Consider the following 16,769-nt stretch of genomic DNA (forward strand, 5'->3'; position numbering starts at 1 on the left):
GCAGGGGGCGCGGGAGCGCAGCGGGCCCCGGCTGGGAGGCGGCGGCGGCGGCGGCCGGCAGGGGGCGCGGGAGAGCGGCGGCTCCCAGAACGGGGGAGGGAGCGGCGGCGGCGGCGGCCGGCAGGGGGCGCGGGGAGCGGCGGCGGGGAGCGGCGGGGAGCGGCCGGCAGGGGGCGCGGGAGCAGCGCGAGCAGGTCGAGCAGCTGGAGCAGGAGCTCGAGCTGGAGCAGGAGCAGGAGCTGGAGCAGGAGCAGGAACGGGAGCAGGAGCAGGAGCAGGAGGACGAAGAGGAGGCTTGGTCGGGTGCGGGTCCGGTCCGTCTGGGAGGACAGCGAGCGGACCTGCCCCCCCCCCGAGCCCGCCGTCGCCCCCGGCATGGAAGGCGGCGGGAAGCCCAGCTCGTCGCCCGGAGGGCGGCACGACGGCGGCGGCTTCCCGGCCAAGCCCCCCGCGGCCGGTCCCCCCGCCGCCGCCGCCGCCGCCCCGGTCCCCGCCGCCCCGGTCCCCGCCGCCCCGGTCCCCGCCGAGAAGCGTCCGGGCAGCCCCGGCCCCAAGGAGCACGGAAACTCGGTGAGCTTCAAGGTGGACGGCGGCGGGGCGGGCGAGGAGCCCGGCGGGGCCGGAGAGGAGGAGGCCGAGGGGCCGCGCCGCCCCTACGGCTTCATGCAGCGCCAGTTCACCTCCATGCTGCAGCCGGGCGTCAACAAATTCTCCCTCCGCATGTTCGGCAGCCAGAAGGCGGTGGAGAAGGAGCAGGAACGGGTTAAAACTGCAGGCTTCTGGATCATCCACCCGTACAGCGATTTCAGGTGAGAGCCGGGGGGGAGGGAGGGGCAGGATTCCCTCCGTGCCCTCCCCTGCATCCCCTGCGTCTCCCGCATCTCCTGCACCGGGCTGCAGAGCGCCCCCTAGCGGCGGGGCGGAGGCCCGGGGGCCGGGGCCGGGGCGTGTCGGCGCCCCCTGCTGGCGGGCCGCGGGGGCACCGTCCAGCTCGACGAGGTGCGAAGCCCGGCCGGTCCCGGCCCGGGAGAGGGGTGTTGGGGGGGTGCCGGGGGGGTCCCCAACCCCACCCCGGGGCCGGGGAGGGGGTCCCCAAGTCGCCCCGCCCCGGGGTCGCCCAGACAGCCACGGCCCGACCCCGTCCTTGACCCTCCCCACCCTCCCCCCGGGGACGGTGACGATGATGACCGTGACGACGGTACCTGTTCGGAGGAGGCTCAGTGGAAGGAGGCCGGACTTGGGAGTCAGAGGTCAGGGGTTCCAGTGCCGCCTCCGCCACTCGTCAGTGGCGTGACTGGCAAGTCTCTTCACTCCTCTGGGCCTCAGTTCCCTCCTCTGTAAAATGGGGATCGACTGTGAGCCTCACGTGGGACGACCCGGTGGCCCTGTGTCTCCCCCAGCGCTTAGAACAGCGCTCTGCACATGGTAAGCGCTTATAAATACCGATATTATTATCAGTAAGCGCTTACTGTGTGCCGGGCACTCTTCCGGGCCCCGGGGTAAGATACAAGGTCATCAGGTTGTCCCACCTGGGGCTCACAGTCTTCCTCCCCATTTTACAGAGGAGGGAACCGAGCCACAGAGAATAACGGTAACGGTGGTATTTGTCAAGCGCCGACCGGGTGCCGAGCACTGTGCCGAGCGCTGGGTTAGATGTAAGGTCGTCGGGTTGTCCCACGTGGGGCTCCCGATCTTCATCCCTCTATTCCAGATGAGGTAATCGGTGAAGTGGCCTGCCCAAGGTCACACAGCAGACAGGGGGCGGCATTCGAACCCACGTCCTCTGACTCCCCAGCCCGGGTTGGTGCCGCCGAGCTACCTGGGGCGACCCCTGGGACTGCCTTGGGCCCGGGGAAGGGGGTGTCGGGGGGAAGGGGGCTGTCCTGCTCCAAGGGAGGAGGGGAGACGGGGGTCTTCCCGGGCCCCGCTTGCTTGGCCCGCACATTTGGAAGCCCCCCAAGGGAAGGTGAAGGTGTGGGTGCTCTCGGTGCGCACCTGGAGCTTCTCTTGAGGCCCAGCTGGCCGACAGCTGGACAGCGACTAACCCTGGCAGAGCCAATTTCAAGAAAGGACCCTTGGAACAAGGATGATGATAACGTCGGTATCTGTTAAGCGCTTACTAGGTGCGGAGCACTGTTCTAAGCGCTGGGGGAGATCCGGGGGAATCAGGTCGTCCCACGTGGGGCTCACGGTTAATCCCCCTTTTCCAGATGAGGTCACTGAGGCCCAGAGAAGTGAAGCGACTTGCCCACAGTCACACAGCTGACAAGTGGATGCCCCAAAATGCGGGGTCCCTCCTTTCAGGGATTTTTCAAGTCAGTCGGGAGCAAGAAAGGAGCGCGGGGTGCTTGGCTCTCAAGTTTCCTAGATTTTGCCCATCTGCAGACCGTCCGCGACTGAGTCGGCGAGCTGGTCGTGGGCAGGGATGCTTTGCAGCGCCCTTTCCCCGGCGCCCAGTCCAGTGCTCTGCCACCGGTAAGCGCTCAATAAACAGGCCGGGCTGGATGGATGGCTGGGGGAGCGAGCCGCTGGCATTTCGAGATCTGTCCGCGGTTCTGAATGCCAAGCCCCCGTCCTGCCAACTCCAATCTGAGACCGTTCTGCCCTTGTCTTTCCGGATATTGACTGCCTCTCGGAAATCAGAAGCCTCATTTATCTCCTCTTATAGATACGGGCCTGTGTCTGGGCGTCCGGCTGTGTGCGTGTGCGCGTTTTGCACGTTCTCTTTGAGAAGGGCATGGCGGAGGCCGAATCGGGGAATGTTAAAAACCCGGCGACCTTTTTAGCCCGGTCCATTAATAGTTCGTTTGAAAGGATTTGCACATTAAGAAGGCCTGCCAGAGACTCGAACGTGTTTTCTCCCGTAGGAAGAATCGCTCGGAGAGCCAAACTTGGAAGTGACCTTGTCCCAGAGAGGAAAAGGTCATCTTGCCTCGTAATGCCACAGAGGCTAAAATTGGGCACAACAGTGAGAGATGCAGAGCCGGGGGGTTTGAAGTGAGCGTGGACTGATTTCCGGTCTCCGTGTCCGTCGTAAAACTGGGCAGAAGACCTCGGCGGGGGCTGTAAACTTATAGGTATTTAGATGCACTTACGTACTGAAAGAACACTCTCTGTCTGTTAAGGCTTAAAGTGCCCTCTGGGTGAAGCGATAGAGAGGAATCCCACGTTTCGATAAAGGGGCAAAATTTAGAGACAACAGAGTCTAAATTTCCCAGGAATATAATTCTGCCCGTCAGCCAAAGCCTGTCTCATTTCCAGGCAAACACCGATACGAAGAAAATCGTTCCCGGAATAAAATGAAGTTCCACAGTTCCTCTTGATACGCGAGGTCCCCATTTTGAGTGATCTCGGCGTTAACAACTTCTGCTCAAGTAACAGATATGTCGCGTTTCTTCTATTCGATTCGATTTGCCTCTCATCAAAAGTGCTTCTTTAAAAAGAAGACTTCCAGTGTGCCAAAGTCATCTCAGGTGATATTGCTGAGGAAACCCCAGATATCTAATAAAATAAACTGGCAAGTTAGAGTAACTTGGAGAAGAGCGAGTTTGGATTGGAAAGGTTCAGGTGTCCGGTTATCAAACCCTCCGATTGTTATTAAAATCAATAATGGGGTTCTTTGCCTCTGAAATCATTTACAGCTGTCTCTCATATTTTAACCACGTATTTACGAGTACAATATTAGCATGCTTAAAAACTTATTTACTGATGAGGTAGCCCAGAGTACCGATACCATCAAGAAATAAATCGCTGGTCATATCAGACGGGGAAAATGGAGTAGCCCCGTGTGAACTCCTTAATCATAATGCTTTAAATCGAGTCCCTATTCCCCACAGTGCTGAGGTTTCTTCCTGTTAAGCTGATCGGAGCTTACGTGAGTACTCTTCCTGGCTACCAGACTACAAAATCACCATTACTCCAGTGACTTGGAAAGATTAAAATGTCTCCCTCATTGCCCAGGTGAATAACTTGAGCCCCGAGGCAAAGAAGAAGGACAGTTTCTCCTGAGAGTGGAAGTTGGCACGAGTTGTAGGAAAGGCACTCAAGATTCGGCCCTCTATTTAGGGGACAAAGAATTGGTACAGTTCTGGTAAACTGTCCAGTTTACAGTTCTGTACAGTTCTTGTCCCTCTGGGAGATGGGTTAGTTTGTGGGTCTTCCCCAGGCTGGGGCGAAGGGGCACGGGGCTCGGGTCGAAGGTGGACAGGAGCAGAGAGGAACTGGGTGCTCACTTATGTTCATCCAGTTGGCTGTTTTATCTTGAAGGATGTGGGCTAGACTCCCAGCGAGGTGGGTGGAATTACTTACACTCTTTCTCCTCACTGCAGGCTGAGCACATATTGTTGTTGCCCCTTTCGTTGCCGAGCCTGGGCGATTCCTCCCTCCGGGCTGCGTAAGCACGAGATGAGACTCGGCTGTGCTCTGGGTGCTCCGGGAAGTTGCATCGCTAGCATGAAGGGGAGGAAAAGAAGGCTGGAAAGAGAAGCAAGCTTAGCGGCCAATACCCCCAAAAGGAAATAGGCTAGCTTCTCTCTCAGGGCCGCCCCGATGAACTACGGCTATGAGGGAAAATCTGAGGTTTCGGGTGGATTGGGGATAATATGAAAAGAAATTAACGTTGGATCAGCGTCCATCAGCCCGAAAGCAGTGTGGCATAGTTTTTTTCCTTTATTGTATCACGGTCACTTTTCCTCTTTTAGACTAAATCACCGGGTGTGAGATCATGAAAAACAGATCCCTTTCAAATTAAACGTTGTCTTCTGGGGATCGTAGGACGGTATTGTTCCGATGACGTAGTTGGGCTTATGCCATAACGTCTTCAAGGTGGGAACCGTGAGGTGCAAAGCTCATCGGGTAATCGCTCCCTGAAGACTCAGGAGCCTGTGAGTCACTTTTGGGGCTTCCAGCCTTTCTGGCATCCTGCATCTGGCATGCTGAGTTGGCATGGCTGAAATGCCACCAATCCCGTAGCGATGTCGGGTTTTAGCATCAGTGGTGTGTACACGGGGGAAAGGAAGTTCCACAGATATTACGCTTTTCTGGTATGAAGGGACCATTCCTTCCCAGTAACCTCTCTCAGGAAAACAAATTCAATCTTCTGGGTGTTGGGGGCTGATGATAGAACGATTATAATACTTCTGCTTCGAACGCGTACGGTGCGTTCTCGGATATGCTGGGGGAGAATCAACCAGCTGTGATTACTGACATTAGAAGCCTAGATGAGATTGGTTTTTTTCATTTTCACTGTGATAGGAGTCTGTCTTGTAAATATAAATATTTGAGTTACAATTTAATGTATTAAGCATCAGTATTAGAAAAGTAATGGAACATCTATATGCAACCATGATCGTTTACTAGGGTCTTAATATAGCTGAAAGATGTTTGTTTAAATTATTAATCTTCTTCTCCATGTTGAATAATGGTTACCCCGATTGTAGTAACACTTTCAACATAGTTTATCTGACAGTTTTCCCCTCATCATGGCCTTTGGATTATAGAGTTGTTTGTAAATTTGGAGCCGTTACCCGGTGCCGGATTGAACAATTGCTACTCACTTCATGGCACTCGTGTGTTTTCAAAATCTGGATTTTAAAGAAACTCTGATCCAATAGACAACCATAACACTCATCTGACTGTTACAGTTGGATCAATTCCTCTGCTCGTTTATTTTATAGTACTTCATTTACAGGTTAATATATAATACGTACTATGATGGGAATTAGCCGAAAAAATAATCTAGTTAGTACATAAAGAATTTAACGTAGTACCAGTACGTAAAGACAGCCCGTAACAAGTTTTAAATCTTTTCAACAGAAGTCTTTATAAAACTGGTCCAAATTATGCCAGATGATTAAATCAGATGGCAGAATACTTTTTGGGCCAGTATTTTATTCTGTAGTTCAACATACCTAAGAAAACAATATGAGGTTGCATCTTGTATTTTAGATGTGGAGGTCTGAGTAATGAAGGGAAATCTCTATTTACTAAGTAATGGAATTATTTTTCAGTTGCACCGAGTGCCCGAACTGTGCTTCTAAGCATGCTTCTCTTTCTGTGGACATTTGAAATTTGCAGACCATTAGACTTTCAAAATATTTTCAAAAGATTCAGAGGTAACTTTGCATTTTCACAGTTGCCCGTTAATCAGCATCCACCATGCTTAACGCTGAGTTTTGTGGTAGCGAACGTCTTGCTTGCTTTTCTTGCCTTGTCGCTCTGGCATTCTGGGGAAATACTTTCAAGTAAACTAAAATGGACCTTTTTGACCTTTTGTACATATGCTACGCTGGCACAGAAGTGAAACTCTCCTGAAGGCCAAGTGTTCACAGCTGAAGTAAAAAGGATGGCTGATTTAAAAATAATTTAAAATTCTTCACTGTCTACTGGAGTCAAATCACTGACCTCAAATCAGGACAGGAAGCAGCGTGGCTCAGTGGAAAGAGCCCGGGCTTGGGAGTCAGAGGTCATGGGTTCTAATCCCACCGCTGCCACTTGTTAGCTGTGTGACTTTGGGCAAGTCACTTAACTTCTCTGTGCCTCAGTTACCTCATCTATAAAATGGGGGTTAAGACTGTGAGCCTCACGTGGGACAACCTGAGAACCTTATATCTACCCCAGCGCTTAGAACAGTGCTTGGCACAAAGTAAGCGCTTAACAAACATCATTATTAAATCACTATCCTCTAAACTGTGAGCTCTTTGTGGGCAGGGAATTTGTCTGTTCCTTGTTGTATTGAACTCTCCCAAGTGCTTAGTTTAGTGCTCTGCACTCAGTAAATATGCTTGAATGAATGAATGTTAGACAGGAAAGGTGTCTGATATGATTGTCTTGTATCTAGCTCAGTGTTTAGTATACCTAAGTGTTCAACAAATACCGTTATTATTCATGATATTGTTATTCTTTATAACTTTTTACAAAGCCAACTGCTCAGTGTTATTGTTAACTGTTAATAGGCCTGTTTCCCTAGTAGAGTGCGGGGATTATGCCTTTTACACCTGTTAAAGGAACCTAGTACAGTCTCCCTCTAGACTGTAAGCCTGTTGTGGGCAGGGATTGTCTCTCTTTATTACTGTACAGTACTATCCAAGCGCTTAGTACAGTGCTCTGCACACAAGAAGTGCTCAATAAATAATACGATTGAATGAATGAGTGAAAATAAATGTTCAGTAAACATAGAAAAAGATGTTGATGATGATGCTACTGATGGTTGACCTTGCCTCTGTAGCATCTGTTAGGAGACATCTGCAGCCATTGACACTGCCTTGATTTGTTCTTAGCCCTGGTGTGTCCTTGGGCAAGTCACTTAACTTCTCTTTGCCTCCGTTTCTTCATCTGTAAAATGGAGATTTAATTACCTCTTCTCTCTCCTACTTGGGCTGTGAGGCCAGCTCCACCCCTTGTCTGTTGTGTGACCTTGGGCAAGTCACTTCACTTGTCTGGGCCTCCGTTACTTCATCTGTAAAATGGGGATGAAGATTGAGAGCTCAATGTGGGACAGGGACTGTGTCCACCCAGTTTCCTCGGATCTACTACCCCAGCTCTTAATAGAGTGCCTGGCACCTAGTAAGTGCTTAATGCATATCACCGTTATTATTATTATTAAGTAATTCTCACAGCTACCCAGATCTACCTCGAAAATCCAGTGGAGTCTGGCCATCTTGGCAGACAGTAACAGGGGGTGGAGTGCTGCTCTCCTTGAGCGATTGGCTTCGCAAAAACTGGGACATCAAAGCACACTCGAATACCGGAGACAGGCTTCTGTAAGAAACAACCTCAGTGCAGTAAGTATTTATCTTTACAGGCAAGCAGTGTAGGAGGCAGTGTCAGTTACTCATTAGTCTTTTCACTCGCAGTCATACGCATGGATAGGATCTTGACTGGCAGTAGGATCAACTCTAAAATTGAAGGACAGCTCAGTACATATACAGAGAGAGAGAGAGAGAGAGTAAACTAAGCAGAAATTTTAGGTGTCAGAAGATTTGCGTCGTGATCCATGCCTTAACCACAAATTTTTCTCTGCCCATGAATAAGTTTATCAGAATCTCTGTATATTTTTTTTTTGCTAAACAAATATGCCTATTGAAGTCCCATTTTTATTCCAGGTGGGTGTTATTTTGAGGAAAATTGAGATCCCCACCTCCCAGTGTATTTATGGTGTCATCTTGTGAACAAATACAGTAAAATCGCCCCATGGTGTGAGAGTTTTGTGAAACAGGCCTCATGGTCTTACAACTAAGTTTTAGCACTTATTCAGAGATATTTAAAGAGGGAGGTACTAGCTGTATAAAGTTCTGAGTTTCAGTTCTGGTCTTTGTCAGTACACTGAATATTCAGGCCTCCATTTTATTATCTCTGAAATGAATGCAACAATAAACCTTATCCCTGGGATTTAGGATTATTGTAGGTTTAAGTAATTATTCACAAAGGTCTTTGCTTGTAAGTATTAGGCATTATTTCTGACCAAAAAAAAGAAATACCCAGTTTCAATGTTTTTTGTTTCAGGAAAACTATTTAATTGATAATTTCACTCTTGTACAATGTTCTAAAAATATCCTTATTAAAATAATCATAACTAATGGCAATATGTAGGTGTCAAATTGCTTAGTTTACAGTAAATTTATGGTATTTGTTGAGTGCTTACTAGGTGCAGAGGACTGTACTAAGTGCTTAGGAGAGTACCATACAACAGAGTTAGCAGACACATCCTCTGCCCAAAACAAGCTCACAGTCTAGAGGACCACTGCAAATTTAGAGATGAATAGTTTATTAATACAGAGTGTTTGTTTGTTAGTAACTATTACCTTGACTACAAGTTATGGAAATCATATATGACATTCTTTCTGCTGTACCCTCTGGAGGAACAGGAAAATTCAAATACATCCTAAATGTTCTGTAAATTGGTGACCTTTGACCCATTCCAGTGAACGATCCCGGCTCTGCCACTTGTCAGCTGTGTGACTGTGGGCAAGTCACTTCACTTCTCTGTGCCTCAGTTCCCTCATCTGTAAAATGGGGATTAAGACTGTGAGCCCCACGTGGGACAACCTGATTCTCCTGTGTCTACCCCAGCACTTAGAACAGTGCTCTGCACATAGTAAGCGCTTAACAAATACCAACATTATTATTATTATCATGTTTGCAACAAACATGAGCCATCACCCTATGTGCTGAAAAATTCCATTCTAAATACCTTAAAGAAGGTCAAAAGATCAAAAACTAAGATAAGGTCATCGTGATTTGAAAGACGTAGAATAAAACGTACTGAGGAATTTTCAGAGAGATCCAGAAGTTCTTGTCAGCTGAATGAGCAATTCAAGGATTAAAAGTTACATTCTATTATCCCTCAGGGAATTTAGGAAAGTTTTCTTCAAACTCTTGAATAAACAGTACAAGCCGTTTCCCGTTAGAAAACTCCATTTCCTGTTTGAGTCAGTTAAACCGTAAGACATAGGTGAACAAATGATTCTGCAAGCAGTTGACTTCTTGAGAGATACGAGCAAGCACCAGAAAGTGCTGCTTGTCAGAGTGAAGGGATCGAAAGAAAGATCGGCAGCCAACAGAGACAGATACTCTTCCTAAAGTTTTGTTGTGCCTTATTGAAGGCACATCTCCTCCAAAAGGCTTTCCCTGCCTAAGCCCTCATTTCCCCGCTCCCTTCTGCGTTGCCCTGACTTGCTGCTTTTATTCACCACCCCCATAGTCCTCATGTATAGAGCCATAATTGATTTATTTATATTATATTAATGTCTGTCTCCCCCTCTAGACTGTAGAGACTGTAAGCTCACTGTGGGCAGGGAATCTGTTAATATCGTCGTGTTGTACTCTCCCAAGCTCTTAATACAGTGTCCTAACACAGTAAGCGCCCCCCAAATACAGTTGATTAATTGATTGATGGCGTTTGGGACTGAGTGTGAGGGATAGCAGGAAGAGAGACCCAGCTATTAGGAATAGGAGATGTTGGCAAAGAAATAATGATGATCGTATGAATAATGTGCCATGCACCGTACTGAGCACTGGGGTAGATGCAAGATGATCAGGCCGAACAGAGTCCCTGACCCACGTGGGTTTCACAGTCTAAGTTGGAAGAAGAGGTATTGAATCTCCATTTTACCAATGAGAACACAGAAGCCCAGAGAAGTGAAGCGACTTGCTCATAGTCACACAGCACGATTCTTGGTTCTATGCGTCAGTCTTTCTCTGACTCCTTACCATTCCTTCCCCAAGTTACACGATGATGCCACTGTTGTCTCCGCCACAGATAATGGCGTGGCTTGCATCACCTCAGCATCAACTCTGGGTCTCTCTTCACCCTCCATCCAGAGCATCACCCACCATCCTCCTTTTGTCTTGCATTATCCTTCGACCCGGCATTTGGATTTGCATTCTGAATCTGTTTGCAACTGTTACTGACCCAAGTATTTCAATCACTCCTTGTGGATGACCGAAAGAAGCAAGAGGGAGAGAGAAAAATTCTTCAACCCCACGATGTGGAAAACCAATGTCTAGACACTCTGAAGCAACTCCAGTGGAACATGACTTGAAAATTATAGTGTCTCTTTGGTTTCCAAACCAGAGAAAAGTACTTTTGAGTGGAGGGGTTTGGGTGGGGGGCAGGGGAATAGGGGATAGGGTCTTTCCTGTATGAAACCCTGAGGCAGGGGAATTGTTTCTGAGAATAGCTCTTTGGGATCAACTCCTGCAAACCTGGATAATAATAATGTTGGTATTTCGAGCTGTATCAGTTCACTGGGTTGGGGATTAATGTCATTTTCACCAGAAGAGGGTGAGATTGTTTTCCTTGTGGCCAAGGAATGAAGAAGGGTTTAATTTTCATTATTGTTTCTTTTTCTTAAGTGTATTGTCTGTGTTATGGATTATGTTCCTCAGAGGTGGTTTTTTTTTTTGGAAGCATGCCAAGGAATGGGGTGTGTGTGTGTGTGTGTGTGTGTGTGTGTGTATATAAAACTAATAGGGATTTTCCCAAGAACATATTCTTGGTACCTCAAAGAGTAGACTTTTAAATATGTAAAAGACATAGCATTTCAGAACATCAAAGAATTTGTCTTGCTTCTCTTTGCTGGCAGGACAGAGATGTGTTAAGAAAAGATACCTAAGGCAAAATGAATAAACACATCACAGCCAAACAGTGGTGACCTTCTAGAGGTCAAATTCAGATTCTTGAATCTTCTCTAACCTTAGTTCAGTGGTTTGGAAGTTTGAAAGCAACCAAGCAAAAGAGAACACAGCAATTTACCATCTCCTGTGGAAATGGTGACCTTTTCTTTACTGTGCTGAACTCTTACTTGTCAACATAATCCAAATGAATAAATATGATTTAGTCAATACAATATGTTCATTTATTCATTGAACTTTTTTCTATGAAAGTAAGAAAAACCGATTGCTTCCTGGGACAATTCCAGCATTTGGTTCCAGTTGTTGGATCCCTTCACACCTCTTGTTGATTTTTCTTGTCTTTCTTTTTTTTGGGGGGGGAGGGTTGTTTTTGAAGAAGAAAATAGACTTTCTTACTTTTTCTCTTTTTTCTGCAGTGGTACAGGGGATGGCAGTTGTTCACTAGTTTAATGAAGTCAAAACTAGTCTTCTCTTTGCAGGAGAGATTGCCAGAAACTTTATTATGTAATGTTTTGTGGGCCAATTATGTTAAGCAATAATGACATCTTTTTATGTGTGGTTTTATCCTGTTTGCAAATAATGTATCATTACAACAAACATGGGCAAAAGGAGTTGATGAGGTGAGAGAAATTCTTCAGAAAGTAGCATATAAGATTGGCTTTATTTGCTGAAGTTTGGGATATTCTGTTCTGGACTACAGGTTTGGACTTCAGTAAAGGTTTGGAGTAGTTAATCAGTTGCATTTATTGAATGCTTATTGTGTGCAGAGCACTGTACTAAGCACGTGGGGGGTGGATAATATGACAGAGTTGGTAGATCTGTTCCCTGCCCACAAGGAGCTTACGGTATAGCGGGGAGATAGACATTAAAATAAATTACAGGTGTGTACATAAATACTGTGGGACTAAGGGTGGCGTGAATATCTAGTGTATAAAGAATGCGAATCCAATGTCAATGTCAGGAGAGAGGGAGCAGAGGTGCACTTAGTCAGGGAAGGCCTCTTGGAGAAGATGCGATTTTAATAAGGCTATGAAGGTGGAGAGAGTGACCATCTGTCGCATATGTAAGGGGAGGGAGTTCCAAGCCACAGAAAGGACATGGGCAAGGGGTTGTTGGTGAGAAAGACAAGATTGAGATAAAGTGAGCAGTTAACTGTAGAGGAGTGATGTGAGTTGACTGGGTTGTAGTAGAAAATCAGTGAGAAAAGATGGGAGGGGGCAAAGGGATTGAGTGCTTTAAAGCCAATGCTGAAGAGTTTCTGTTTGATGCGGAGATGGGTGGGCAACCACTGGAGGTTCTTGAGAAGTGGGGGGAGTCACATCTTTCTCTATCAACATATAACAATTAGAAACCAAAAAAAAAAAAACTTAACCTACTTTTCCGTCTTCAGTTTTTAACTTTATCATACTTGTTAATTGCCTGAATGTCCTTTAACTGTCTGTTTCTTTGCTTCTCTCCCAGAGGCTTGATTTAATTTTTTAAAAGTGCAGCGTGCTCAGCCCTAATTATTGGAGAGCATTTTGTAGGCAAACAGCAAGATATGTTAATGACTCAACACTGTACCTGAATCAATGTCAGCAATACCACGAGGACCTTTCTGTAAATATTGGATGGTACTCAGGACTAGAAATTAAGTTCAATAAGGTGGTATTTAAATGCCGGTGGCATTTGAAAAGTGGGTTTCTTTGTTTAATTGTGAGCCTCTTTTTTTTTTTTCCTAAGCTGGGCACCTGGAGTTTTGCATTTCCAATTTGTCTAGTCAAGCACTTCCCAGTCAAACCATAATGATTAGGACATACAAGGCTCAAAGAAACAGAAGGAAGGTCATTTCCAAGCCTTCTTTTTAATGCTTTTAAAGCTTTAGTGAGTTAACACATTTCATTAAACCATTCATTTCCTTCCTGGAGAAATCATTCTATCCGCCTGAATTGAAAGCCCTCTAATTGATCTGTTTCAAATTTCAACAATGGCCTGTTTGAGTTGCTTATAATGAAGCTTGCCACTCCATATGTTACTGATATCACGGTCAGTCTCCACGTGTACACAGTATGGAAAAGACTGATGGTTATGTCCTTTCAGCCTACACAAGGAGCAGTTCTGTCAGTAATGTCACTCTTTCAGTACAAGAAGAACAAAATGATCTCTCGGTAATGCACTGTGTTGGTAGATGATAGCCAGGTCCTGCTGGGTGGGTAATTTTATGCTTCTGTGAAAATGTCACTTGGGGAGAGAAAAATATATGCCCCCCTAGGATACCTTAAGATCTACTGCTCACCCTGATGGTCCTCGTGTACACTGAAAGTTCCAGATCAACGAATCAATGATATTTATTGAGCACTTACAGTGTGCAGAGCAGTGTACTAAGTGCTTGGGAGAGTAGAGTACAACAGAGATGGTAAACCTGTTCCCTACCCACAACAAACTTAAACTCTAGAGGATATGGGGTGTGTGTGTGTGTGTGTGTGTGTGTATGAACGTATGTATGTATATATGCATGTAGAATATCATAGGGCAAATCTCATGAATTGAAGAGCTGCAAATCAGAAATGGAATGTAGCTGGAACTCTACATATATAATGAAAATGATATTTAAGTGCTCACTATGTGCCAAGAACTGGAGTATATACAAGATGATCAGGTCAGCCACAGTCTCTGTCCCACATAAGACTCACAATCTTAGTAGGAGGGAAAAAAGGTATTGAACTCCCATTTAACAGACAGAGAAACTGATGCAAAGAGAAGTTGAGCGACTTACCCCAGGTCACACAGCAGGCAAGGGGTAGAGCCGAGATTAGAACCAGGTCCTCCGACTCCCAGGACCCTTTCCACTAGACCATGCTGCTTCCTAGTTTGAAAACTAGGCTCACCACAACACACTGATAACAGATGGGACATGCGTGGAAAATGAACAACAGTAAGATAACCAAACAACTCAGGTGAGGTGAAATTAGGGAAGCTAAAAGCAAAGAAAATGGGAGCCATTGATCAATCAGTTGTATTTATTGAGCACTTACTGTGGGCGGGTCACAGTACTAAGCGCTTGCGAGAGTACAACACAACAATATAACAGACTCATTCCCTGCCCACAATGAGCGTACAGTCTAGAGGTACATTTTAAGACAACAGTGAAGCAAAGTCTCTGGTAGTGTTCCCCTCTCATCTGAAAATCTCACAGGCTTCCCTCTAGACTAAGCCCCATTTTTCCTCAGCTTCCACTCCCTTCCACGTCATCTTGACTCTCTCTCTTTGCTCTCCCTGCCCCTCCTCACCCCACAGCACTTATGTAATAATAATAATGTTGGTATTTGTTAAGCGCTTACTATGTGCCGAGCACTGTTCTAAGCGCTGGGGTAGACATAGGGGAATCAGGTTGTCCCACGTGGGGCTCACAGTCTTAATCCCCATTTTACAGATGAGGGAACTGAGGCACAGAGAAGTGAAGTGACTTGCCCACAGTCACACAGCCGACAAGTGGCAGAGCTGGGATTTGAACTCATGAGCCCTGACTCCAAAGCCCGTGCTCTTTCCACTGAGCCACGCTGCTTCTATGCATACATCTATAATTCTGTTTATATTGATGGCTGCTCACTTTTATTGATGTCTGTCTCTCCCTTCTAGAATGTGAGCCTGATGTGGGCAGGGATTGTCTCTCATTATTGCTGTATTGTACTTTCCAAGCACTTAGTACAGTGCTCTGCACACAGTAAGCACTCAGTAAATAAAATTGAATGAATGAGTGAATGAAAACTGGGAGTCATTTAAATCAGCCATATTTATTGCGGGCTTACTGTGTGCTGAGCACCATACTAAGTGCTTGGGAGAGTACAATATCACACGGTTGGTAGATGTGTTCCCTGCCCACAATGAGTTGTCCCAGATAGATTAAGAAGATGCACTGCAATCAAGAAAAGAGTGGCTGTCTTTCATTCTTTCATTCAGTCGTATTTACTGAGCACTTACTGTGTGCGGGGCACTGTAGTAAGTACTTGGAAAGTACAATTCAGCAATAAAGAGAGACAATTCCTACCCACAGAGGGCTCACAGTCTAGGTAGTAGGTTTGTAAGGATCTTGAAGCAAGGAAGCAAAGGCAAAACTGCACCGCGACAAGGATGATAAAAAAACAGTCTTTATGTGCAGTGTGTTGTCAGGACTAACTGGTCCCAACACTGACCTTTTCATGCAACTGCTCATGCAGAGGTGAATTGATTCCCAGTTTTCAGCTTAGACAAGGTATTGTCTGGCACTCTTTTTTTACAGTTTCCTTCAAAGATTTTCTTCTATCCTTGCGTTTGGTTTCCCAATTTCAGCTTAATCTCCGGCACATTTCATTCATTTAGTTGTATTTATTGAGCGCCAGCTATGTGCAAAGCACTGTACTAAGCACTTGGGAGAGTAGTATATAACAATAAAGGGGTACATTCCCTGCCCACAATGACCTTACAGTCCCATCTGGCCCAGCTATATTGAAAGATGTCCAAAGGGACCTGGGTGAAGACTATACTTCTGCTCCCCTCAGATACTCTTTCAACTCAGACTTTGCTCATCAATTGAAATCCTAGAGGCGGTCAATTATTAATGTGTGTATAGAGATAATATAATAATAATAATTATGGTACTTGTTAAGCGCTTACTATGTGTCAAGCACTCTTATAAATGCTGGAGTAGAATCCAATTTATCAGGTCGAATGCAGTCCCTGACCTAAATGTGACTCACACTCTTAATCCTCATTTTCCAGATAAGTAACCGAGGCCCAGAAAAGTGAAGTGACTTGTTCAAGGTCACACAGCAGACATGTGGCAGAGCTGGGATTAGAACCAGATTCTTCTGATTCCCAGATCCATGCTGTATTCACTAAGCAATGCTGCTTTTCATGATCATGCCCTAAAGGAGCCCGCTCAAATAGACTTACTAAAATAGCAAACCGCTTTTCCAAATCATTACCAAATCATTACCAAAGCATTAGTGACAGGTGGTAAGTCTAAGTCGAAAATAAATGGAGGTAATACAACAGGGCTGAGTCCAGCATTTTACTGCCCAGAAGCAGAAAAAAGATTTTGTGTGTTGTTACCCTGATTACTGATGTCACAGGTAAGTCCCTTATTACTCAGGTACCTTGCTCCACAGCCAGTCCCCCTAATGGTCAGCCCAGGGGCAATTGGCTCACTGTTGTTTTTTTGTCTGAAACTGGTGCAGGCTCGCATCATGGAACGTGTGCGCACAATCAAAACCCTACATTGGCAACACAGAGCTCAGGGCTGTCTTAGAATTCTGCTACCTAGGCAGCTCACCGACCAGAGAGGCCACAACAGACAAGAATAGAAAATTGGATCAGGAAGACCAGCACGTCCTTTGGGAGACTGTTGAGTAGAGTGTGCTAGCAATGTGAAATTAGGCTCCAGACCTAACTAAAGGTCTACCGAGCTGTAATGTTATCTAACCTTCTCTCTCTTTTTTTTTATTGGTACTTAACTCTTGTTATGGGGCAGGTACAGTACTAAACACTGACATATAGACCAATTAATCAGGTTGGACACAGTCCCTGTCCCACATGGAGTTCACAGTCTTAATCCTCATTTTAAGATAATGTAACTGAGGCCCAGGAGGACTATAAGCTGGTTGTGGTCAGGGGAAGTA

General features: G+C 46.2%; 1 protein-coding gene across 1 annotated transcript in view; it reads left to right on the forward strand.

Annotated features, from left to right (window-relative positions):
* Positions 1 to 249: 249 nt before the first annotated feature.
* Positions 250 to 16,769, forward strand: part of HCN1 (hyperpolarization activated cyclic nucleotide gated potassium channel 1) — a 380,055-nt gene continuing 363,535 nt past the window's right edge. Inside the window, exons 1-2 of the mRNA XM_029074348.2 lie at positions 250 to 474; positions 529 to 809. Coding sequence (XP_028930181.1) covers positions 376 to 474; positions 529 to 809 — 380 coding nt within the window. The 5' untranslated portion in view covers positions 250 to 375. The remainder of the gene's footprint in view (positions 475 to 528; positions 810 to 16,769) is intronic.

Source organism: Ornithorhynchus anatinus, chromosome 1 (assembly GCF_004115215.2).
Source record: "Ornithorhynchus anatinus isolate Pmale09 chromosome 1, mOrnAna1.pri.v4, whole genome shotgun sequence".
NCBI classification, from domain to species: domain Eukaryota; kingdom Metazoa; phylum Chordata; class Mammalia; order Monotremata; family Ornithorhynchidae; genus Ornithorhynchus; species Ornithorhynchus anatinus.